This window comes from Staurois parvus, unplaced genomic scaffold (assembly GCF_062004578.1).
Source record: "Staurois parvus isolate SC_StPar_1 unplaced genomic scaffold, SC_StPar_1.0 ptg000312l, whole genome shotgun sequence".
NCBI lineage: Eukaryota > Metazoa > Chordata > Amphibia > Anura > Ranidae > Staurois > Staurois parvus.
In genome coordinates, this window is record NW_028318108.1 from 1344142 (window position 1) to 1370754 (window position 26613).

The window sequence follows — 26613 nt, forward strand, 5'->3', positions numbered from 1 at the left end:
TTGTGGTGCAGACTTTAAAATCCTTTTCCCGTCAGCAGACTAGGTAGCAGCTGCAAGGAAATTGAATACTCTATTTCTATGACAGATCAGATTTCGTATTGATTTTCACACGTAGGGTAATTTTGGATAGGAGTTCAAACGGCAACACAAGAACTTTTGTGAACAAAAAAAACTTTATTAGATTTTTGCCCTGGGTTAAGTGTTTAAGCATTACCTTGTCAAAATCTCCTGAATTTGTATCTCATAGGTGTGCTTGTCTGAGTCCATAACAGACACCCCAGCACCCCAGCCTGTGGCAACAGTTTGATGAACACCTTTGTGATGAACTGGAATGTCATATGCAAAGCCAGGTGGTCTTAGTCAACATCAGTACCTGTAAAAGAGTAGAAAGTTACCAGCTCTCCAACTTTACTCTTGCATAGGAACACCATGTCAGGCAAATAAGACCAAGGTTTCAGGGCCTTGCAGGGTCCCATCCTTATTGTGACATAGTGACCTTACACAGTACATGCTTAACAGACAAACATATGTACCACTGTCAGCAGTACTGTGACGATATATCATCGAACAGAGAATACAATAGATCAAATCTGTTATGGAACAAGAAAAGACAAAAGGCGGGTAAATCGAGGAGGGGGAGGAATAAAAAAAAAAAGATAAATTGTAGACCATAAATGAAAATTACATAGACATGGAAATGCATGATAAGTGATAACACAATAGAATATGAATGCAATATTATATGTTATAGTACAGAAAAAAACAAATCTGCAGTTCTGGGGAAAAATGTGTGAGTGGTCAAAGCAGTGGGTATGGTTTAAGAATGTATGTTGTCCCTATGTCTCTTTAACCACAAGCCTACAGGGCACTTATATCCCCTTCCTGCCCAGGCCAATTTCCACCTTTCAGTGATGTTGCACTTTGAATGACAATTGCGTGGTCATGCAACACTGTACTGATATGACATTTTTATAATTTATTTGTGACAGAGCTTTATTTTGGTGGTATTTAATCAACTCTGGGTTTTTTATTTTTTCTTAAACAAAAAACCACTGAAAATTTTGGAAAAAAAAGTTTTTTTTCTTAGTTTTTGTTATAAAATTTTGTAAATAAGTGATTTTTCTCCTTCACTGATGTGTGCTAATGAGGCTGTAGTGATGGGCATTGATAGGCTGCACTGATAGGTAGCACTGATGAGGAGGCACTGGTAGGTGGCACTGATGGGCATTGACAGGCATCATTGATGGGCACTGAAAGGCAGCACTGATATATGGCACTGATAGGCGGCACTGACTGGCACTGATTGGCAGCACTGATAGGTGGCACTGATTGGCACTGATGGGTGCCACTGAAAGGCAGCTCAGATGGGCACTGATATGTGGCATTGATGTGCACTGGTAGACACTGATATGTGGCATTGATGTGGCACAGATGGGCACTGGCACATGGCACTGATGAGCACTGACAGCTGGCACTGATGGACACAGCGCACCGCCGATCTCCACGCATCGGGAGCCGCGCATGCGCAGTTAGAATGGGAAGACGTCATAGGACGTCCTCCCAGAATGAGAGAACCACCTTGCGGCCGTCATATTACTATATGGCGGGCGGGAGGTGGTTAAGGGACCCCAAAATGTTGGCTATGATTGTTGTGACATTCCATGATTAAACCTCGAAGAGTATCATTGGAGTGCTGATCACTTTCTGCTCTTTTTATTGGTTTTTGCGCAGGTACACTTGTTAAGCACTGCAAGGAGTGCAGCTCACACCCATGCTGTTAACATCACTACCTGGTGTCAGAAATGTTCTTGTGGCTGATTGGGCAAAAATACAGACAGAAATGCTTTAAAATATTAACATAAGAATCGGTGCAATTCCATATCAATGCCCATGGTTTTGGAATGGAATGTCAGCCATCTCATATAGATATGGTGGTATATTGCCATATTCACTAAATTCATTTTAATGAAAATCGTTTTTTTAAAGTGGTGTTTCAGCCTAGTATAATAGTTCAGTAAACTGGGTTGTGATGTTTTCTTTCTGTTCCTTGATGGTTTACAGATTTTGTTTTTCTCTACAGGTAAGGTTGCCATTAAAAAAGATGACTTGTTTAGATACAGCGGTAAAGAGCCCTGGTTTCCACTTCAGCCAATTGATTCCAACTCAGAAGTCCAGGTAATTCTCCTCTTCATCCACCATGGGAGAGTATTCTTAGATGTAATATGTATGCCCTGTCCTGCCATAAAGTTTCCCCTGCTGCTGGCAATTTTGAAATCCAGATATCATCAAGGAACATTGTACCAAGCTTGTGCCAGAGATGGCCGTTAACAATTGCTCCTTCAGTTATAGGTCATTTATGGAACTATTTTAAAATGTCCATATTTTTTTTCTTTCTTTAACACCAAGAATTATTATACTGTTATATTGTTACTCGTATTGTTATTTATATTGTTACTCATAAACTGGTCAACTATTTTATTTTTTTTTAACCTATACTATAGATAAATAGTTCTGTCTATTGTAATGTGTTTTTTTTTTTTGCTTTATAGTCAGTTTCTGAACAAACAACCAGCTGAATAGAATTAAATCTGCAAGGGGCCATGTCTTTGCTGCACCTGATGCCCTACTGCATTTTGGGGGTTAAAGTGGAACCTACAAGATTCCTTAACTTTTAATGCAACTTACATTATTTTCTACCTGACACTGAACTGTAGTTACAGTGTTAAGTCACGTCTACCAAAGCTGTGGGGATTTTGTAACCACTTGACCTCTGGAAGATTTACCCCCACTTCATGACCAGGCCGTTTTTTGCAAAACGGCGCTGTTACTTTAACTGCAGGTTGTGCGGTCATACAATGCTATACATAAATTAAATTTGTCATTTTGCTTCCCCATAAACAGAGCTTTCTTTCACTGGTGTTTGCCACCTGTGCATTTTTTTTGTTTTTTGCGCTATAAACGAAAACATCCAACATTAAAAAAATATAATTACTGTGTGTGTTTGTATGTATGTATGTATGTGTATATATATATATATATATATATATATGTGTGTATGTATGTATGTGTATGTGTGTATATGTGTGTGTGTATATATATATATATATATATATATATATATATATATATATATATATATATATATATACACAGTCATGGCCGAAATTGTTGGCACCCTTGATATTTCTCCAGGAAATCATGTATTTCTCACGAAACGTATTGCATTAACACATGTTTTGCTATACACATGTTTATTCCCTTTGTGTGTATTGGGACAAAACAAAAAAAGGGAGGAAAGAAAGCAAATTCGACATAATGTCACACAAACCTCCAAAAATGGGCTGGACAAAAGTATTGGCACCCTTTCACAACTGCGGATAAATAAGAATGTTACAAGCATGTGATGCTCCTGTAAACTCACCTGGGGCAAGTAACAGGTGTGGGCAATATAGAAATCACACCTGAAAGCAGATAAAAAGGAGAGACGTTCACTTAACCTTTGCATTGTGTGTCTGTCTGTGCCACACTAAGCATGGACAACAGAAAGAGGAGACGAGAACTGTCTGAGGACCTGAGAACCAAAATTGTGGCAAAATATCAACAATCTCAAGGTTACAAGTCCATCTCCAGAGAACTAGATTTGCCTTTGTCCACAGTGCGCAACATTATCAAGAAGTTTGCAACCCATGGCACTGTAGCTAATCTCCCTGGTCGTGGACGGATGAGGAAAATTGATGAAAGATTGCAACGCAGAATAGTCCGGATGGTGGATAAGCAGCCCCAAACATGTTCCAAAGACATTCAAGCTGTCCTGCAGGCTCAGGGAGCATCAGTGTCAGCGCGAACTATCCGTCGACATTTAAATGAAATGAAACGCTATGGCAGGAGACCCAGGAGGACCCCACTGCTGACACAGAGACATAAAAAAGCAAGACTACAGTTTGCCAAAATGTACTTGAGTAAGCCAAAAGCCTTCTGGGAAAACGTCTTGTGGACAGATGAGACCAAGATAGAGCTTTTCGGTAAAGCACATCATTCTACTGTTTACCGAAAACGGAATGAGGCCTACAAAGAACAAAACACAGTACCTACGGTAAAATATGGTGGAGGTTCAATGATGTTTTGGGGTTGTTTTGCTGCCTCTGGCACTGGGTGCCTTGACTGTGTGCAAGGCATCATGAAATCTGAGGATTACCAAAGGATTTTGGGTCGCACTGTAGGGCCCAGTGTCAGAAAGCTGGGTTTGCGTCCAAGATCCTGGGTCTTCCAGCAGGACAATGACCCCAAACATACGTCAAAAAGCACTCAGAAATGGATGGCAAAGAAGCGCTGGAGAGTTCTGAAGTGGCCAGCAATGAGCCCAGATCTAAATCCCATTGAACACCTGTGGAGAGATCTTAAAATTGCTGTTGGGAAAAGGTGTCCTTCCAATAAGAGAGACCTGGAGCTGTTTGCAAAGGAAGAGTGGTCCAAAATTCCGGGTGAGAGGTGTCAGAAGCTTATTGATGGTTATAGGAAGCGACTGATTTCAGTTATGTTTTCCAAAGGGTGTGCAACCAAATATTAAGTTAAGGGTGCCAATACTTTTGTCCAGCCCATTTTTGGGGTTTTGTGTGACATTATGTCATATTTGCTTTTCTGCCTCTGTTTTATATTTGTTCCAATACATACAAAGGGAATAAACATGTGTATAGCAAAACATGTGTTAATGCAATACCTTTTTTGTGTGAAATACTTGATTTTCAGGAAAAATATCAAGGGTGCCAACAATTTCGGCCATGACTGTATATATGTGTATATATATATGTATGTATATATATGTATGTATGTATGTATATATATATATATATATATATATATATATATATATATATATATATATATATATAAAACATAATTTTACTTTCTGCTATAAAACCTATCCAATAAAAAAAATTAAAAAAATCTAATTGTATGCTTCTACATATTTGTGTTAAAAAAATAAAAATCCTGATTAAGCATATATTGATTGGTTTCTGTAAAAGTTATAGGTTCTACAAATGGCAGTGTATATGCTGGAATATTTTTTTCTTAATACTAGTAATGGCAGCGATTAGGGACTTATAGTGTGACTGAGATATTGCAGCAGACAGTCTTACACTGACGCTTTGTGGGAACCAGTGACACTAATACAGTGATCAGTGCTAAAAATATACACTGTACTAATGACACTGGTTCAGTAGGGGTTTAAACATCTTGATTCTAGAGCGATTGAGCAAGGGTTGATTGTGTGCCTAACAAGTGTTTTTGTGTGTACATTGTGCTGTTTTTACTAGGCAATCTGCTAGATTTTATTCCCTGAATAAAATCTAGCGACCGCTGCTCACATAACAGCTCTGCCTTGTTTGGCAGTCTCCCTGGCGATTTAACAGGTTTCGGTGCTCATCCATTGGCTGGCACCAGTTGATCAGCTTCTGCTGTGTCCAGTGACAGCAGAAGCAGTGCTCTGGCAGCAGGCGTGCACCCCCAGTGGCAGAAATGAAATATCACATTTATATATGTGATTTTGAACAGAACATCTGCCCTGTAGCAGTAAATCTGCTACAGGGCAGACGAAAAGTAGTCATAATTTTTGCATTTTAAAAAATAAAGAAATATTATTGAAAAGATACATAATAACAAGGCTTTTGTGTTAAACACCTCCCAGTCAAATGTAGTCAAGCAAAGATTCAAGTAATCAGCAATTCCAGGGGAAAGCGAATAAGAACAGTAGTTACTTTAGGTAAAGATAGCGGTAACAACTCCATAAGTGCAATAGCACAAATAGCTCCTGCTGATTTTATGAATGTGATTGTGATTTCAAGACTTGCCAGTTAGAGCCTCTAAAAAAGATGTAGTCCTAAAGTGACATTGTTTACAGTAAGACAGTTACCTTTGATACCGTTCTTAGAACACATGCAAAAGCCCATATTAAGTTTACATTAACCACCAGTAAGTTGAGTTTAGGAAGAGGGAATCTGGAAAAAAGAAACAAGGGAAGGAGAACATAGAAAATAAGGAGAACATAAGTGAAGAAAAGGGGAGAAACATATGGAAAAGGCAACAGGAAGAGATGAGGAAAGAAAGGACGACTTCTGCAAGGTAATGTATGTGGAGACCTCAGAATGGGTACATGGATCCCTATCTTGTTTGTGTATTGTTTAGTTGATCTGTAAGAGCGTCCATAAGCTTGTTCTCTAGTATATGTGCTTGCAGTTCAAGAGTAGATGGTCCTTGTACCTGTCACCAATGAAAATCTATGAAGCATCTTGTGGCTGTTAACACATGCATGAGCAAACTTTTAGCATCCTTGGGAATATTTGATGGTAAAAGACCTAGCAGGAATATGGCCGGGTCAATTTCAACGTGTATTTGTTAGTGTATATATAATGGCTTTTACTTCTAACCAAAAGGTGTGTCTCTCTGGGCATGACCAGTAGATATGAAACCGTGTTCCTATGTGTCGCCAACATCTCCTGTATTGGTCAGGGATATTGAGATTGAAGGAATGTAAGAGGGCAGGAGTATAGTACCAATTGTAGAGAATTTTGAATTGATTCTTCTTTTAGGTTATACAAATAGAAGATTTATGGACATTGTCCCACATTTTACCCCACTCTTCAGGAATTAATTCTCTATTTAAAACCTGTTCCAATTTTAACAAATGTCTGAAAAATGTGTTGAGACTAGGGGTTATTAGAATTTTCTGTTTGACAGAAACCAAACCTCTGCAAGTTGCGCCCATAATGCAAAGTTTTACAAAGAAGGTAATAGGTTAGAAGAATTAGGTTGTGCTGGCCACCAACTGTTGTTGTTTTTTAAATGTTATACTTACCTGCTTTGTGCAAGGGTTTTGCATAGACCTGCCCCAAACCACCACTTCTGCATTTCTCTGGTGGTGTTCTTTGCTCCTTCTCTTCTCCGTGTGTCACCATAGGAAGCCAGTTCCTGTGGTAGAACACATGTGAGCTCGCTCCTGAGCCAGACTTTGTGCATCTATGTAAAAATGTAAAGGTGAACTAATACCCCTCCCCCCCCCTTCCCCATAGTTCCCAGCTGTCAGCACCCACGCATACTGTTCAGAAGTCCTGGGGTTTGAATTCCCAGATTCATTTGTATCATGTTTTTTCTGGATTTTTGATTAATATTCGTTCTCTATCATTTAAAATACACCTTATGATAAAAATGACAGACTCTTCATTTCTTTGTAAGTGGGCAAACTTACAAAATCTGCAGGGGATCAAATAATTATTTTCCACACTGTAGAAGCAATTTACTTTTATACAGTGGAAACGTATATTTTATAAATGAGAGGTAGTAATAGTTTCAGCTGGGTTTGCCTGTGTAAGTAATGCAGTTCCTCAGCCACTCCCAGAATCTAATTATTTGGTCCTCAGGACTGGTTAGTGCTGAAAATCCAGCAGCTATACATACTATCTTTTTCCAGACGAAATGATGAACTGCTCAGGTTAGGTTTACTTGGAAAGCTGTGGAGGAAATTCAATTCTGGAGGTACTACACGGTGGTGGTCCTAAGAAGTGAATCAGGGTGATCCTTTGCCTATAGATTCTAAGGAACAACTTCCTTTTCAGCAAGACAAATGGTGAGAGGCCCAATAGTGACTTCACCAAATCTCACGTTAAATCGCATGAGAGACTAGCAGCTAGAGCAGGCATGCCATAGATCAGTGGTGGGCAACCTTTTTTTTCAACTGAGCCAAATCTCGCCAAAACCGCGATTGAAATTTATTTTGAGAGCCACATTTTTAAAACTGAAAATACATCCCCCATATAGTAATTCATCCCCCATATAGTAATTCATCCCCCATAGTAATTCATCCCCCATATAGTAATTCATCCCCCCTATAGTAATTCATTCCCCATATTGTGTCAATTCACTTATCTTTGCTCCGCGCGTTCCTCTCGCCATGTTCCCCACCGTTCCGGTCTTAGGGCGGACTGTGAGAGGAGAGGAGTTCGTCACGCTGCCCCGCCTACATCCTGACAGCCAATGTTTGCCACGCTCCGCGGGCCGGATTAAAAGGTCCGCCGGGCCGTAGTTTGCCCATTGCTGGGCTAGCTGCAGAGTCCTGACTTTTGGGGCAGCCGCCCGAGAGGAGGGAGGGGAGCGGGCGCCCGGCACACAGAAGAGCCGCATTAAAGTGTGCAAAGAGCCGCATGTGGCTCGCGAGCCGCGGCTTGCCGACCACTGCCATAGATGATCCCACACTGTATATATCTAGCTGTAAGGCTGTAAAGTCTTTTTTTTTTTTTTTTTTTTCTTCAAATCGGTGGCATAATGTGCTAGTATGCACCATACTAGCAGATTATGATAGACTTACCTGTATAAGGGATCCCTTCAACGGCAAGATGTCACTGCTGACAAGGCTTCTATCTTCATCTGGTCATCCTTCGGGTTCATGGGCTATGGCCATTTAGCCATGCACGCGAGTCACGGGCACAGCACTCTTGATTGACGACACATTCAGTGTGCCCTCAACTTGAAGTGCAATGTGCACGCGCTAGTGATGTCACCAGCTGCAGAAATTTGGAATATCTCCTAAACGGTGCACGCTTAGAAGATATTTTTGTACCTACAGGTAATCTATATTATAAGCTTACCTGTAGGTACAATTGACCAAGCAGTGTTTACTACCACTTTAAATTGCACAACCACTTTAATAAACACATTTTTGTACATTTTATTTATTTACATAAACCATTTTGATATATTTTTGTATAGTGAAAAATGTCGTGAATAAATCTGGTATAGATATGAGTTATTCTGCTTTTTTTCGGCACTCCCTGCTTCTTCCTTTCTCACCTCATCAATTTGCTAATGAAATTTACAAATAAAACCTGTTTTCATGACAAACCTTATTTTAGACTTGAATCCTGATTCTCTGTGCTTGCTATAGAGACAGATTGCAATTTCAGAGAAGATAACTGGTTGAAAAGGTCAGCAAGGATGCTGTACATAAACTGCTGAAAACATCACAAGAATCCTTAGCCCTCATGCAAACAGTTAGCTGGTTCTTGGGAGAGGCTGTGTAAAATAATTCCTTGATCAATGCAGTAAGTCTGTAGACGTGGGCATTCTTAGGCAGGTTGCATTTGCATTTACAGTCCTAGAAAACCCCCACATGTAATTCTGAGCCCCCATGGTTGAAAGAACTGAAAATCAGTGAATGCAAGGGGCAAGCCAGGGACAGTCAGGCAGGGGAGGAAAGAAGTAGATGATACAGGACATCCTTGTTGTTCTGACTTGCTGCAGCTTCTAATGCATACTGGGAGAAGCTCAGAATGCAGTGAAATCAGAATTTCAGTGCGGGAAAGAACCCGGTACATCTGTCAAAGACTGGAGTTCATCTTTAAGGTTTAAAGCTTTATTTATATATTTTTTATTAAAATATTAGGTCTTTTTATACTTGCCTGCTCTGTGCAATGGCATTGCACAGAGCTGCCTCGAGTCCCTATCCTATTCTTCTGGGGTCCCCCACTGGTGCTCCTGCCTTTTCCTCTTCAGTGAGTGCCCATTAAAAAAACAGACAGTGCGGCTTGGTGCATGCTCCCTGCTTCCTCATCACAGGATTTGAATAACAGCAGCGGGAACAAATGGCTGTACTTTCAATTTACCAAGGAGGAGGGAGAGAACTGCTGCTTTCGTGCACAACACTGGATTGAGATTGGGATCAGGCAAGTATAAGAGGCAGCTGGGGGGATCCTGAAGCACAGAAGGCTTTTTTACCTTAATACATAGAATGCTTTAAGGTAAAAAACCTTACGGCTTTATAACCAATTTAGGTGCCTGGACAGCACTGAAAGCACTGCTATTCCGGTCCACAGACATAGCACTTAGAGCAATGGTTGTCAGCTTATGTGGTATAGGGGCCTCAACTGTGGCCTCATACACCACCAAAGGAATGGACATGATGTTCATAATGTAATAATAGAGAGGACAGCCAAAGACTGTATTTGTACTAGAAAAAATGATAGTCACAGACTGCGAAGATATTACAGTTTAGGGACATGCTACGTGTGACTAGTAGAGAACACTGATTTACCCCTTTAAAAAACCATGCTACCAGCCCCACTACAGACTGCTGGGGTCCAAGGCCGCAGAATAAATACCAGAGAGATACTTGTGGCTTTCAGCTGCAGGTTGACAACCTGGAAATGTTGGGCTTTTTCTTAGGTGTGATATTTTTTAACACCTGAATGGTAGAGTCTTGAAACTCCACTTAGCTGTGACTGAAAATGTGTACTGCACTGTAGCAAAATTGCATTTACTAATGGGCATGAGTGTTTGATGTTTAGTATGCCAATACTTAGAAGTTGGAACCTTTAAAGAGCTTCTGTACATCAATTTTGGCTTGCTGTAATGTATGTTACTTAAAGTAGTGTGACAATGAGTTGTGTTGTAATATTATCAATAAGGGCATTCTTTACAATTTATTTATTTTAATAGGGAAAAGTCCACCTGGAGCTGAAACTAAATGAACTGATTACAGACAATGGATCTGTGCAGCAGCTTATGGTACAGTAAGTATATCTGGGCCTGTGCAGTGAGTGGCATATTGAAAGTCTGTGTTGTATTTTGTGGTCAGTATAACAAGCTCTGAAAGCCACCAGGACACTTCCTTTTTTCCGTAACTTGCACAGAGAGGAAGCGTAGGCGGCTGCATAGAGCGTTTGAATAAATACAAATGACTGTTAACCTCTTCTCATCTGCTAAGCATAAAAAGGCCATAAATTCACCAGGTGAAAACTTATTTGTTTCTTGTTAGCTATATGCAAAGAGCCCCCTTTACCATTGTAAATGATGCCAACTATATTTTTTTTATATTTCTCTTGCTGTTTACCAAAACAAAATCTCTGCTTAATAAGACTTGTTCATGTGCCATGTCTGTTGAGCTGTGTTTTATTTCTGTACGCCACCGTACATGTATTGTGTGCAGAGGGCACTTACACAATTGTTTACACCAGGGGTCTCCAAACTATGGCCCGCCAGCTGTTGAAGTACTACAAGTCCCATCATGTCTCTGCCTCTAGGGGTCTTTCCTGTGGCTTGGTGAGTCTTGCAAGGCCTCATGAGACTTGCAGTTTTTCAACACCTGGAGTGCCATAGTTTGGAGACCCCTGGTTTACACTGTACATGCATGGTGTTCTGAAAGAAAGGCAGCTCAATGGAAGTAGTGTGAACAAGCTCTTAGGAACCAGAGACTGCCTTCATTCTGCAGTATTATGCATCTCAAATGTTTACTTACACTTTTGGTCCATACCTATTTATCCAAAGTATTTACCAAATAAACCTCTGAATACAGACATTTCTAATAGAACCAATTAGGGGAATTCATAAAGAGTTTCTACAACACTACACATATCTCAGTGCAGGCAACAGATTAATTTACCTGTTGGGGAAAGCACCACGTGTGGAGGTGCGCTGAGGCCTAAGTGTCTGCATGCCACTGCTCCTGGCACACAGAGAGTGTAGTAGCTGAGTTGATTTTTAGCTGGGTGGGAGGAGCCTGATGAAAATTCAGAGACACTATTTGCCCATCAGGTCCATTTTCCTTGTGATTTGCAGTGGGCAGACACACTGCCAATGGCTGTAGAATCTGCTGTGAATTACAAGGAGAGAGTGGACCTGATCACCATCAGGCTCCACCCACTGACAGTGTCACTGTTTTCAAGAAGCCTGTTTGCTGTGAAGCCAGTAATATTCTTGATAACCAGTGACAAGTGGGGAGGAGGTAGCATCGGCAACATGCCGCTCCGCTACTCTGTGTACAGAGACAGGCACTCTGCCTATTCGTGGCATACCAAATTAAAATTGGTCTAAATTATCTCCAGTTTTATGTATTTGGTGCAGGAATAGCACCCCTAAGCTAGCGCCTTTAAGAACTAACTGAATCTGCTGCAGGCTTCTATAAAGCTACCAAAACTGGAAGAATTAATTTTTTTTTTCTTGTAAAGGTGCCATACCCCAGAAAAGTGTCAATAGAGCTTTAGTATGGGGGTTGAAAATAACAAAACAAAACATTTTATAATCGCCTAGGTGGATGCTGCATGTGCACTGAGTGAAGTGAGGGGAAGTTTACCCAAAGGGATACAGATGGCAAAAAAAAAAAAAAAAAAAAACACAGATTATAACTCTCCATTACTCTATCCAAAATGAAAAAAAAAACCTAAATGTTACCTTTATTTAAACTTTAATGCAGGCATCTTTATCTAGGGCTCAAAAATTCCACAGAAAGGGATTAAAGAGAACATACTGGCATTATTGCAGGATGCTGTGGATAAGTTTTCTTCCCCAAACTTCCATAGAATTTAAGAGGGAGCCTCACGCAACATGTTTGCTAATGTGGAAGAGTTCACTGCTGTTGTCCTCAAAAGTCTTGTCATTGTCCAGATCAATTCTTTTCTGTCTCGCCATGCCCCTTTTGGTATGAATAGAAGCGCAAAATCTTTTTAGACATTCTCAGTTTGTGAAGTAGAATGTGCATTTCATGAAAATTAGATCACTCCAGAAAGGATTCTCACTCCTTCCAAAGTCTTTGCTGAACTCAATCCAGAGGAAAAAGCATTCAGTAAAAAGTTGTCTTTTCCTGTAGTTGATACTGCAGTCTTCGTCTTAAACATCTCACTGTACCTGTTGAAGATGTTCCTTCTTTCCAAGATTGAGATGCTCTTAAAGTAGTAGTAAAGCCACTTTGTTAATTTTTACCTACAGATAAGTTTATAATAAAGCTTACCTGTAGATAAAATGAAAATCTCGAGATATGTTTTTTGGGTTTTTTTTTTTTTTACAGCTGGCGCATGTGCTCTGAAGGAAGGGCATACCCGTGCTGTTCCTTCAGAGCACTCTGCTATGCCCGAGACTCCCATGTGCATGCGCGGAAGTGACGTCATCGCAGCTCAGCCAGCCAGATGACTGGAGCTTGCGAACCCAGAAGGAAGACCGGGGGAGGATGGAAGCCTCTACAGCGGTGACAGTGCACTGCTGGAGGGCTTCCATTTTAAGGCAAGTTTTGCACAATGTGCTAGTATGCGGTGCATAACAATGAAATATGCCTTTACCTTGCAGGGGATTTTTATTTATTTTATTTTTTTTTTACACGGTTTACTATCGCTTTAAAGCACTATTAAATCTCAAAGTAAACATTTATTATATTGAAGCTTACCAATTCTGATGTGGTTGCATTAGTTTTAATTTTTAGGCTTTCTTTCTTTTATTTTAACATGGTGATCTAGCTAGTTAGTCTGCTGTTTGTAATAGAACAAGCTGTCCTACAGATGTAGCAGTTAGAGGTTTTAGACAAACCGTTTAACACTGACAGGTGCCTACAATGATCAGCTTTTGTTTATGCAAAAACTTTATCCCAAAAGGAAATACAATTGTTTGCTGTAACTGCTTAAAAAGTGTTATCTTTATCTGGAATTTGGCCTCAATTTGTTAGTGCACCTAACATTCCCTTCCCCCCCAGACTGACAATGCTGCAGTTGAAAGATGTTTTATTCAGATCATCTGGTCAGATCACCAGGTGAAAACAGGCAAAAGCCTTAAAAAAAAAAAAAAAAAAAAAAAAAAAAAAAAAGCCTTAAAAAAAAAACTGATGCAACCACATCTAATGATTCGTAAACTGCAAAATATTACATTTTAGATTTAAAACACTATTTACAGTGAGGAACAGAATTATTTGAACAACCTGCAATTTTGCAAGTTCTCCCACTTAGAAATCATGGAGGGGTCTGAAATTGACATTGTAGGTGCATTCCCACTCTGAGAGACAGAATTAAAAAAAAAAATAAAAAATTCAGACTAAAAATTAGACTAAACAGGCTGATCTGCTGTAATACTGACACTCAGTGGCTGAATATCTCCTTGCATGGGAACTCTGCCATACTGAAGTCTCTATTTGCTCAACCCAGCTCTGATGAAGAAGGGAGCACCCTTCGAAACGCGTTAGCCTTCATTCCCCCTCCCCCCTTTTGGATTTACCTGTAACCCTGCTTGGATTATGGTTACTTATGCCTGTTATACCATCACTTTGTGAGTAGATAACCTTGTTTTTTTTCTAGCCTTGATGAAGAGGAAGATTTTTTACCCTTGAAATGCATTGGCTAAACTTCTTGGATTTTGATTTTTATTGAAATGAAGTTCTATATGGACCTTAGCAGTGCCATTGCACTTCATTTTCTATTCTTGCTATAACAGATGCCAGTCGTTCAGGCTGAGAAGGAGTGTTCCAGTCCCTCATTTTACAGGAATTCTGGTCACCTGTGGAAACCAAGCTCCCTATCCGCATCTTGGAGCTCAGAGTAATAAAGATAGCTCTGCAATATTTGACCCCCCTTCAGCCACCAATGGGGCACCAGGAGTCTTGCAACCCTGAAGGAAGCAAGTCAGATCATCTCCTGGATGGAAATTCACTGTCCAGCATTCTCTGCAGTCCACATACCAGGAGCTGACAACTGAAAACACCCTATCTCAGCTGTCATTGCCTGGATTAGGGGGAATGGGCCCTTTACCCAGACATATTCAGCCTGATTTGTCAGAAATGGGGGACTCCAGATGTAGACATCCTGGAATCCAGATTCAACAACAAACTACCTCAGTTTGTGGCCAAGACCAAGGATCCCCTAGTGCTGGCCTTGGAAGCCCTTGATAATAATTGCTTTGGGATGTCCCTGGGTCTATGAATATTGTTGCTTGTGTCATGCACTGTACAAGTAAGATAAAAGTAATTTTTACTTGCCTCTAAATTCCATATTTTGGAGCACTGTACAGGACACTGCCCACAGGCCACCCTCCCTTCCATTCCTTGGTTATTCTGCCTTGCCTGCTACAAAACTGCAGACTAAGAGTAGTGTAGGGTTATAGGGAGGTGCCCAGTGTATACCCTTGAAAGCTTGCTAGTGTCCAGTCGCCTGAAGTTATAAGTCTATAACCCAGGGTCTATGAATATTTTGCATGTGTTCTGTACCGCACTCCAAACTATAGAATTTACATGTAACTCCATTTTTTTTTAACCCTCTGTCAGAGTCCTAATATGATTAGGTTACCTTAGTCTTTTTGAAATGATGGCATTTGTTGTGCTAATTCTTTCCTAATTAATATATCAGAATGTTTAGAATGTGTTGTGTGTTAGAGCAACATGACCATAATAGAAAAGCATTGTCTGTGAGACCACAGAGGTAGTACAAATTTGGAACCAGCAAGAACAATAAAGATAGTCCAGTAAATTTCAAAAATATTTTTTATCACCTACCCAGTTTTTGTTACACTCGCATGGAAGATGGGAAATGGAGAAACCATCTCTTTTTGCATTTCTATGTTATACTTCAGAATTGTTCTCTTTTCACAGTGTATTGGCATGTGAGGGATTACCACTTGTGAATGGACAGAGCTGTGATGCGTATGCTGCTGTGTCTCTTGTTGGCCCATCTAGGTAAGTTATATACCTTGGTTTCCAGTTAAAGCTTTTAAATAACAATTGTACTTGTTAAATGTTTATAATTCAGGTCAAGGATTTCCCTTAACAATCCGTGTTAGTAACATGTGCCATGGGATGGGTTGAATCTTTTCAACTAGGCAGCAGTAAAACCCTGATAATGTTCTTAGAAAGAATCAGGAAAATACTGCATTATGGCCGCTAGATGGAATTCTTAGACCTGTATGGTTATACTGCCACCTACAGGAGAAATTGACACTGGCAAGCACAGGATTATCCCACTAACAACCATCTTGCTTCAGTTTTTGCTACTGTTACCACAAAAGTGGACTTGTCTTCTCTGCTGTTTGCTGTTGGTAGATTTTTTTTCTACTATAAAATAGCTGCTGGCAGATTCTTGCCAGATATGTTTAATCCTATAATTCTTTCCAATCAACCACTGAGCACAGTTTTTCCAAGTTTGTAATGGTGTTATTTCTCAGACAGTCCTGCAGACAGCAGTGACTACCTGTCTGGGGTCAGTTCGCACAGGACTCTGCAATTCAAGGTCAGGCCAGTATATCTGGGGATTCCCTATGGAATTATCGGTCCAGTCCTGAAGCAGTTTTCTTGACTTCGTCTCTGCAGCTCACTGTTGTGGGCTCTTAGCAGGCTTATGCTAGGTGTGGGGGCATCTGTTTTTTTTACTGAGGCTACTTGTTTGGTTTTTTGTACAGTATCCTCTGTAGTTATTTGGCCATTTGCGATAATATTGACTTTACTCTAGGCTGGCTTATGTACTTTGAAAATTGGCCACATGCATGAGGGAGCCCTCTCTTCTTCATTTCCCCCCCCCCCCCCCCCCACTTCGGGCCACTTAAGGGAAATGTTGCTGTCTTCCTGTATCACCCCTTCATACTCCCTGACTGTTGATGATGCAGCTTTAATTCAGGAGCACACGTGTGCATGCATGGTTCTATTTGGTGCCTAATTGAAGCATTTCAAATATCATGTGCAGCATTTCTCTGTGACCCCTTATGTGTTTTTGGTTTTTTTTTTAAGTTGGTTCGGATACTGAGCCTTGTTACAGGTCTTCCCATTGCCTTTGGTATTGTGCAGCGCTGGCCAAAAATTTTGAGAATAAATATTAATTTTCACAAAGTCTATTGCTGCTGCAATTTGCATATGCTCCAGAAGGCCATGAAGAGTGATTAGATGAGTTGCAATTAATTGCAAAGTCCCTCTTTGCCATGAAAATGAACTTAATCCCAATAATTTCCGCTGCATTTCAGCCCTGCCACAAAAGGACCAGCTGACATCAGGTCAGTGATTCTCTCATTAACACAGGTGTCAGTGTTGGCGAGAACAAGGCTGGAGATCACTCTGTCATGCTTATTGAGTTGGAATAACAGAATGGAATCTTTAAAAGGAAGGTGGTGCTTGAAATCATTGTTCTTCCTCTGTTAACCATGGTTACATGCAAGTAAACACATGCAGTCATCATTGCTTTGCACAAAAAGGGATTCACAGGCATTGCTGCTACTAAGATTGCACGTAAATCAACCATTCATCAGATCATCAAGAACTTTAACAAGAGAGGTTCAGTTGTTGTGAAGAAGGCTTTAGGGCACCCAAGAAAGTCCGCAAGTTCCAGGGCCATCTCCTAAAATTGATTCAGCTGCAGGATGGGGGCACCACCAGTGCAGAGCTTGCTCAGGAATGGCAGCAGGCAGGTGTGAGTGCATCTTAAGTGTAGGTTAAGACTTTTGGAGGATTGCCTGGTGTCAAGAGGGGCAGCAGAGAAGCCACTTCTCTCCAGTAAAAACATCAGGGACAGACTATTATTCTGCAAAAGGTACATCTGGAAAAAACCTTGCCCAGAGAAGAAAAGGTGAGCGGTACCTTCAGTCCTGTGTCATGCCAACAGTAAAGCATCCTGAGACCATTCATGTGTTGCTTCTCAGCCAAGGTAGTGGACTTACAATTTTGCCTAAGAACACAGCCATGAATAAAGTATGGTACAAAAACATCTCCTGAGAGCAACCTCTCCCAACCATCCAAGAACAGTTTGACAGAGCACCTTGCCATAAGGCAAAAGTCATAACGAAGTGTCTTGGGGAACAAAAATCTTAATTTTGGGTCCATGGCCAGTAAACTCCCCAGACCTTAATCCCATGGAAAACTTGTGATCGATCCTCAACAGGTGGGTGTACAAAAAAAGCCCCACAAATTGACAAACTCCAAGCATTGATTATGCATGAATGGGCTTCCATCAGTCAGGATGTGGCCCAGAAGATGATTGATAGTGTGCCAGGGCGAATTGCAGAGGACTTGAAAAAGAAGGGTCAACACTGCAAATTTTGACTCTTTGCATAAACTTCATGAATTTGTCAATAAAAGCCTTTGACACTTATGGAATACTTGTGATTCTACTTAAGTATACCATAATAACATCTGACAAAAAGCTCTAAAAACACTGAAGCAGCAGATGTTGGGAAAATTCATATTTGTGTCATTCTCAAAACATTTGGCCATGGCTGTAGCACGTCTAGGCAGTTGGTGGATTAGTTTGAGTGTTCATCCTTTGTTTTGTTTGGCCTTCACACTGTCTTTGGTGAGCAGAAGTGGAATTGCTCTGCATATGCAAGTGCACCACAGGGCTTAGTCCTATTTCGCTCTTGTGTGAAAGAAGTTCCTTATGGTGTGGTGCAGCTGTCTGGTGAGGACCTCCACATTACCATCCATTATTCCCTTTCTCTCTGTTAAGTCAAACACAGACATATTGGACTTCTCTATTCTGGGTCAGAATTTTTCTGCAGGTCCGTTATTAGATATGAACTCCAAATCCTCTCTGCCAAAGGAATCCGTTAAGATCAATGGCCAATACTGAGAATATATTCTCCTTTTTGCAGTGTGATATTTACTTTTTACACTGGGGGAATTGAGGACTTGTGATTGTACCTGGAGTACAAGTAGACAGATGGCTGTAATTTACATTTTAGCTGTACTGGTTTGCTTAACCACTTGCCCTCCAGAGGATTTACCCCCCCTTCCTGACCAAGCCATTTTCTGCAATACGGCGCTGTTACTTTAACTGACAATTGCGCAGTCATGCAATGCTGTACATAAATTAAATGTAGGTCCTTTTTTTCCCCACAAATGGAGCTGTCTTTTGGTGGTATTTGATCACCTTTTGCGGTTTTTATTTTTAGCACTATACACAATTAAAGACTGACAATTTTGGGAAAAAAAAACAATATTTTTGACTTGTTATAAAACTTATCCAATAAAAAAATTTAAAAAATCTAGTTTCTTCATAAATTTAGGCAAAAATGTATTCTGCTTCATGTTGTTGCTAAAAAATATCCCAATACGTGTAAATTAATTGGTTTACATGAAAGTTATAGCGTCTACAAATGGTGGTATATATACTTGAATTTTAATTTTTTTTCCCCTACTAGTAATGGCGGTGATCAGCGACTTATAGCGGGACTGTGGCGGGCATTCAGACACTGGGTGCGAACTGTCATCCACAGTGACACTAATACAGTGATCAGTGCTAATAAAAAGCACGGATACTGTATTAATGACACTGGGAAGGAAGGGGTTAACTTTTGGGCGATCAAAGGGTTAACTGTGTGTGCTGTTTTACTAGGGGGGCATGCTGTTTTGTATCTCTGCTGTTCAGAGAGATCCAAAACAGCATGTCCATGCTGACAGGGGAGAGTCTCTCTCCAGGCATTCTCCGGAACAATCCTTTAGGTCCCCACTCCGATGGATAGGTTCTTAAGATAAGGACAAGGAACTCCTCATAGTGTAGTAAGGCTTTACTGTCAGGCATTTTTTTATACATTTTTATGGTAATAAAACCTTACTACACTATGAGGAGTTCCTTATCTTTTGAGCACCTATCCATTGGAGTGGAGATGTAAAGGATTGTTCCTGAGAGTGCCTGGAGAGACCTGTGGAAGCAGAGGATCCAGTGGAATTTATATTGAGCACATGTTGACCTATATTTTCTATGGGCCAGCTGTGAGGTGAGCGTGCATGCCTGAAGGTGGAGGAGCACGATGGATTTGCACACCTGTTGAAGTCACTGGTGCATTACTTTAAATGTTGGAAGAAAGACTGTTATATCACTTTTGGGCTGCATTTTGCACTTTATTAAGTATTATCGATCATTCACCGTTTTATCTGTTTTTTGCATGTATTCAGTAGAGCTGCTTATCTTTTTTCTTTTTTCTTTTTTTTTTTGTTAAACGCACTTTTTGTGAATATCTAGCCCAGTTGAACATTTACTTGATTCATCACATTTATTCCACTGGGGGGCTGATTGCTCAGCCGGGCTTTTGTTTTACAATCATTTAATACTATTTTTTGTTGATTTTCACACTTTATGCTTCTGGTCAGCTGGTGTTTATTACAGCTCGGCCACGTGTTTACTGCTATTGTGATCGTGCTTTATTTCTGATACATGTTTCACATATTTTACTGTTTTTGTTGTGTTTTGTTTGTTTTTTTTTTTTACACTTTTTTCATCAGCTCAGCCCAGTGTTTATTATAGGTTGGACAAGTGTTTATTGCTACTTGATTTTAGTTTATTTTTGATATGTTTCACATATTTGGATTTAGTGGCTCAGCCAGTTTTTTTTTTTTTATTTATTTGCTATTTGTTTCACAGATTTATTCTATTACACATTGGGTTTGATGCTCAGGAGGGTGTTTATTATTAGTGTATTTGTTTGGTCACTGGGGGGCAGGGCGTCCCTATTCTTGGGGAGTTTTAATTATGTGGAAACACATTTTAGGTGCTTAGCAGCTTATCATTTATTTGTGGTAGCGCATGAGTATATCATTATTTTTGTTCACCCTCTTTGGTTTCACACCTCCATCCTGATGTTGCCCAAAGATTATCAGATTTCCATCAAGCTGTCTCAGGGCTTCTGGATCAAGGTGTTATTGCCCAAGTTCCTGTAGTGGAATGGTTTTCGGGATTTTCCTCCCAACCTTCATAATTCCCATATACAAAGGGGGCATTTGCCCCATCTTAGATCTTGATTCTGAATGTCATTTAAATCCAAAACCTCCGCATGGAATCCACAATTACTGTCATAACCTCCCTTCAACAGGGAGACATCTCACAAGAATGTGTACTGACACTTGTCCATTATATCAAGCACATCTGTTTTCTACATATTGCTGTGGGTTCCCTACACTGCCAGTTCATGGCCCTACCCTACAGCCTCTCGTCTGCACCTTGGGTGTTCACCCAAGTATCATTGCTAATGTTAGTTATCCTGGCAATTCCATTGTACTATACTTAAACAACCTACTGAGGGAACAGTCAGAGCTTGCTTCTTTTGGACAGTGTGTCCTTGATTATTCAGAAGTTACAGTGGTTTGGATTAATTCTGAACCATCTCATTGGTCTCAGAATCAAGCTTTCCAGTCCAGGGGTCACCTGGCTCTCCCCTTTTGAATGAGAGGGTCTTTAATATGATGGTAGCCTCCTTTGAGAAAGTTAGTTAGTTTCACTCCAGACCTCTGCAGCACAACATTCTGTTGTCATGGACCAAGTTAGTCAGGTGCTTGGACAAATCAATTAATTTGCCCTGAAGAACAGGGTGTCTCTGGCCTTGCAGTTTGGGAAGTCTGCTCTGGAATTGGGGAAGTCTTTAGTCCCATATCTTGGAAGATCTTGATGGCAGATGCCAAACTATTTTTGCTGGGGAAGAGTTCACCAAAAAGCAATATTCCTTCCAATGCGTGGACCTAGTTCATGGTTGTGAGAGTCTATCTCTCAGCCTCTGCTTTTTCAGGAAGTCTGTCTTTTGATGGACCTGTAAAGGGTTACTTTGGTTTTTGGTCCATCATCGTTAGGTGATTCAGGCGTACCCTCATCCAAATATTGTTCTAAGGATTCAAGGCGCACTTTACTAGAGTGCTTCTTCCTCTTTTTGTCAATCATGCAGCATTTTCCAGTTTGCAAGGCTACCACCTGGTGCTTTTCTTTTCATTTTCTTTTCATTTTCTATGTTCTACTAAGAAAATATGTAGGCCTCATTTAACCACTTCCCGTCCGGTCCATGTATGTATGTAAATGGTCCTCCCCGCCTGCGCGCTCTCCCCTGGAGCCTGCGGAACCGCGATCCGATCGCTGTACGGGACCTCTCTGTGAGGTCTCAATCATGTGATCTCTGATTGGCCAATCAGTGATCACATAAATAGTAGTAAGCAAGATGTCACTTCTGACATCATTGCTTACTGCGTGTGAAATCTGTGAATGATCACAGAGGTCACATGGTACAAGGCTATTAACAGCCTTGTATCATGTGAAATCTGTGAATGATCACAGAGGTCACATGGTACAAGGCTATTAACAGCCTTGTACCATGTGAAATCTGTGAATGATCACAGCTCTCACAGTATTTCTCAATGCCTGCAAGAATGCAGCCAGAGAGGAGGAGAAAGTACTGCATTTACAGCCTTTTATGGATGTGAAAGCAATCAGTGTAAAAAAAAAAAAAAAAATTCATCACTATGGTGACACTGTACTGCTAGGGTGACAGTATGTTAAAAAAAAACCCAAAAAAAATAAAAATGTAAAAAAATTTTTTGAAGAATTATAATTTTTGGTTATAAACTAATAATAAAAGTGTGACATCGCTGAAAGCTGAAAATTGGCCTGGACAGGAAGGGGGTGAAAGTGTCCGGACTTGAAGTGGTTAATGCCCACTTTGGGTGTTGGGTCCATCATGCAGTCCCCAGTTTTCTGCGTTTTTTTTTTTTTTCTACCGGTTTTTTAGCCTTTGATGCTATGTTGTCAACCCTTCTGTTTGTCAGGATGTCCAAGAGCAGTCAGTCAATCTATATGAATTCCTGTGTCCCTTAACAAACGAAATAGAAAATATGATTTATGCACTCACCATAAAATCCTTTGTATTGAAGTCTATTGAGAAGCTTAAAAAAAAAAAATTGATGGTTATGGGCTGAGTTAACCTGCACTGGCCAATGACCTTTTTGTGTCCTTCTCTCCTGTAAGTGGCAGCATAACCCGACAGTTTAAAAATGTGTCTCCTTCAGTGGACGCCCTAGAAAAGGATAGCAGAAAACACTTAAAGTGTTACTAAACCCAGGACCCTGCATTCACTATCTGGTCTCCCACAGTACACACTACATGGAAATGCAATTAGTTTAATAAATATAAACTGCTAAATACCTTTTCTCACCAGCAGTTAGAGCAGTCTTGTGACTTCTATCAGTGGTCAGCCAAGCACTAGCTAAAGCTTGTAGGAGGAGTTTTGTTTCTGGTCTAGGAGGATGCACAACCCCTGGCCTCTGTCTGGACAGTTCTGATTGGCCCAGTGCTGATCACATGCACTCTCCCAAGAAAAAAAAAAGCTCTAGCAATACACACCAAACTGAGCATGTGCAGAGTGTCTCCACATATATTTCTTATCAGGAGATAAGAGGGGGACACTAGAAGGGAAGGATCAGAGAAGTCAAGATCATTCAGGCTTTTTAAACAATGCAGATGATTAACCCCTTAGGTTCCACAGTGAGTATATCAAGCATGCTTTACTGCATATCCAGACTGATTTTACTGTTGTGGGTTTAGTAACACTTTAAGTGCCCTTCAACTTAACTGAAGTCCATCAGACAGACCTTGTACTAACAACTTCCATTTTCATAGTGTAGCCTCCATGTAGAGCAGGGGTAGACCACCTCTGCACTCCAGGCATGACTCCCAGAGGCAGAGACCTGACAGGATTAGTAGTTTCACTTTGGCTGGAGTGGCAAGGCTTACCTACTCCTGAGGTAGAGAATCTAAATATGGTTGCAGTCCAACAGGCACCGGAATTTGACCTGCATAGACCACTAGACTGGGGAGAGCAGGCATTTATTTCCATTCCAATTAAAATGTAGACTAGGATTTTCTTTTTAGATATAGCAGAGAAAGCATGCTTTTAATTTCTGGCATTCACTTTTAGGAACGATCAAAAGAAAACCAAAGTGAAGAAGAAAACCAGCAATCCTCAGTTCAATGAGAAGTTCTACTTTGAGGCAAGTTGAATTACACGTGTGATAAATTTGAAAATTACCTCACACGTATAACCTGTTCTCTCTTAAAAATTGGTGGTTTGGGGATATTTAGGTTTTCATACCAGCTTGCAAGATAAAGCTAAAGAAAAAAAATAAAATAAAAGATGATAATAAAATGAAATTTCCCCACAAGACTCCTAAGGAATACACTGGTTTGATCTGTGTCCTCCAGAGCTGCTGCTTTCAAAATAGAAGTTATTCTCCACTGGCTGGTTCTCCTAGGTACCTGCATTTTTCATACAACCTATTTTGTGTTGATTTTATTTTCCTGGCACAGTAACCATTGTCTGTCAATATAAGTATATGATGGGGAGCAGCAGTATTACCTGTGGCTTTGCTCCAGATTTTCAGTATAGTTTTATATTGACATTTCCAAGCTTTAAATTACCATCAAATATAAAACAGAAAGTTAGTATATGTGCAGCCAAAACATTTTTCAGTTTTCAGACAGTGTGAAAAACAAACCGTTCTAATCTTCTAATCCTTCCCCACAAATGGGACACAGAAATTCTGACGGAGTTCTAGTCTTCCCCTTCTGTACTAAAGAAACACAATACAAATTTTTGTAATGCTTTTGGAGATTTCTTCTTACAGATCCCTGCATAACAGTAAAAACTTAAGAGGAGCTGTCATCCTACCTCACTCTCTCCAAAAAAGAAATGTTTTGACTGGACATAAACCTTTAGCTATACTATGAAATATCATGCATAACTGTACTGTATGTAAAAACTACCCATAACTTTTGAAAAGCGGAGAAGTGTGGTCTAATTTTCCATCAATTTTCCATGTTAGGCATGTAAATGGACTTTGTTTTTTTTTTTTAATGAAATTCTATTTCTGGGCAGGATGTCAGCTGTGTGTTTAAAATATATTCCCTACTGTACAACTTATTTTGTGTGCCATTTTCTGGCCCCTTAATAGACACTATTTATATAGGGAGTGTTTGCAGCCTCTATTTAGTGTTACTGAATGTATTACTAAATCAATAAATATTTAATTTTCTATCAAAATAAGTATTCATACACAACTCTTTTCAGGTGACAAGATCGAGCAGCTACACTAAGAAGTCCCAATTTCAAGTAGAGGAAGAAGATATAGAAAAACTGGAAGTGAGGTTTGTAGCTCAGAATAGTATTTTTTGCTATAAAACCATGCTTTTATAACGGCTGCTTTTGGTAAAGGTTTACACAAAGGTTATATTTAAAAATAAATAAATAAACCTGCAACTTCAGTCAAACACAGATGAAATACACATGGGAGCCATTTTATATATATATATATATATATATATATATATATATATATATATATACATACACACACACACACACACACTAAAATATCATAAAGTGTTAAAAAAAAAAATAGTGAAAATTCTTAAAGGATAAGTTCACCTTTTAAAAAAACAATTATAATTGTATATCTTTTTGCAGGTAAAAATATGTGCATTTATTAGGAGCCTGCAGAGCATTTCACCTGTGATCAGCATATGTAGGGCTTCTGCAGACTGTTCTTGTAAGCTGTCCTTGTTACACAACGACAGGAAGAATCCATGAACTACCTAAAGCGCTCACCACTTCATGGTAGTTCATTGAGAAATACAAGCTGTCAGTCACAAAGGCCGACAGTAGTTGTAGTTCTCCCATTCACAGAACTTTCTGAATGAATGACTTAATCGGGTGGGTGGATCCCCGCACAGCTGTGTTTTTTTTTTAAATTGTGAAGATCTCCTACCCACTGTCACAGTGAGGGGGGAATGAGGGCTGAGAGCTGCAAGAGCAGGAACATGTTCCACCCTAAAAACAGGTGGTACATGTAACCTGTTTAAGAAGGTGAACTTATCCTTTTAAATAATGTAACTTGTGCAAAGACACATAAAGTCCACTTGAAAGATAATACCACAATAATAGTTATAAAATTCTAAATAGTTGATCATGTGTCACAGAACTTTATCCAGTGTCCAACACCACCAATCTCCCAGTGTTCTGCTACAAAACACCACAGTGTTATTCAGGTGTGCCCTCACCTATTTAGAAGGATCTTGGTGTTCAAAAGAGGTCAAACATAGCATAAAATCAAAAGCCTCCATGGGCTCCTCCACAGCAGCCAAATCAGTGTCTCAACACCAAATAGTGAATGTTGATTGTGCGCTACCACTACTCTAAATAATAAACGTGTCAAGTGCCAGAGCTGCAGACACTAGAGATGTGTGTTCATCGCATACAAAAAAACTGTTTTTATATATATATATATATTTATATTTCTCCATGAGAAGGATCTCGGAGTTCTGGTAGATCACAAGCTTAATAATGGCATGCAATGCCAAGCAAACAAAATTCTCTCTTGTATTAAAAGAGGTATAGACTCCAGAGACAGAGATATATTTTACCCCTGTACAAATCACTCGTAATACCTCATCTGGAATATGCAGTTCAGTTTTGGGCACCAATTCACAAAAAGAACATTGGGAAACTAGAGAAAGTACAGAGAAGGGCAACCAAACTGATAAGAGGCATGGAGGAGCTCAGCTATGAGGAAAGATTAGAGGAACTGAATTTATTCTCTCTTGAGAAGAGGAGATTAAGGGGGATATGATCAACATGTATAAATACATCAGTGGTTCATATAGTGAACTTAGTGTAGAGTTATTCACCCTGAGGTCATCACAGAGGACAAGGGGGCACTCTTTATGTCTGGAGGAAAAGAAATTTAATCTCCAAACATGGAAAAGTTTCTTCACAGTGAGAGCTGTGAAAATGTGGAATAGACTCCCTCAAGAGTTGGTTCTGGCCAGCTCAGTGGATTGCTTTAAAAAAGGCCTGGATTATTTCTTGGATACACAGAATATAACTGGATACTAACATTTATAGGTAAAGTTGATCCAGGGAATATCCAATTGCCTCTCGGGGGATCAGGAAGGAATTTTTTCCCATGCAGGAGCAAATTGGATCATGCTTTGCTGGGTTTTTTGCCTTCCTCTGGATCAACTGTAGGTCTAGGATTATAACTTTTTTTTTTATGGTTGAACTGGATGGACTTTTGTCTTTTTTTCAGCCAGA

General features: G+C 40.0%; 1 protein-coding gene across 1 annotated transcript in view; it reads left to right on the forward strand.

Moving 5' to 3' along the window:
* RASA2 (RAS p21 protein activator 2) overlaps positions 1-26613 on the forward strand; it is a 156524-nt gene that overhangs the window by 61352 nt on the left and 68559 nt on the right. Inside the window, exons 4-8 of the mRNA XM_089683513.1 lie at positions 2081-2175; positions 10486-10559; positions 15386-15469; positions 23443-23515; positions 24592-24668. Of these exons, the coding sequence (XP_089539639.1) occupies positions 2081-2175; positions 10486-10559; positions 15386-15469; positions 23443-23515; positions 24592-24668 (403 nt within the window). The remainder of the gene's footprint in view (positions 1-2080; positions 2176-10485; positions 10560-15385; positions 15470-23442; positions 23516-24591; positions 24669-26613) is intronic.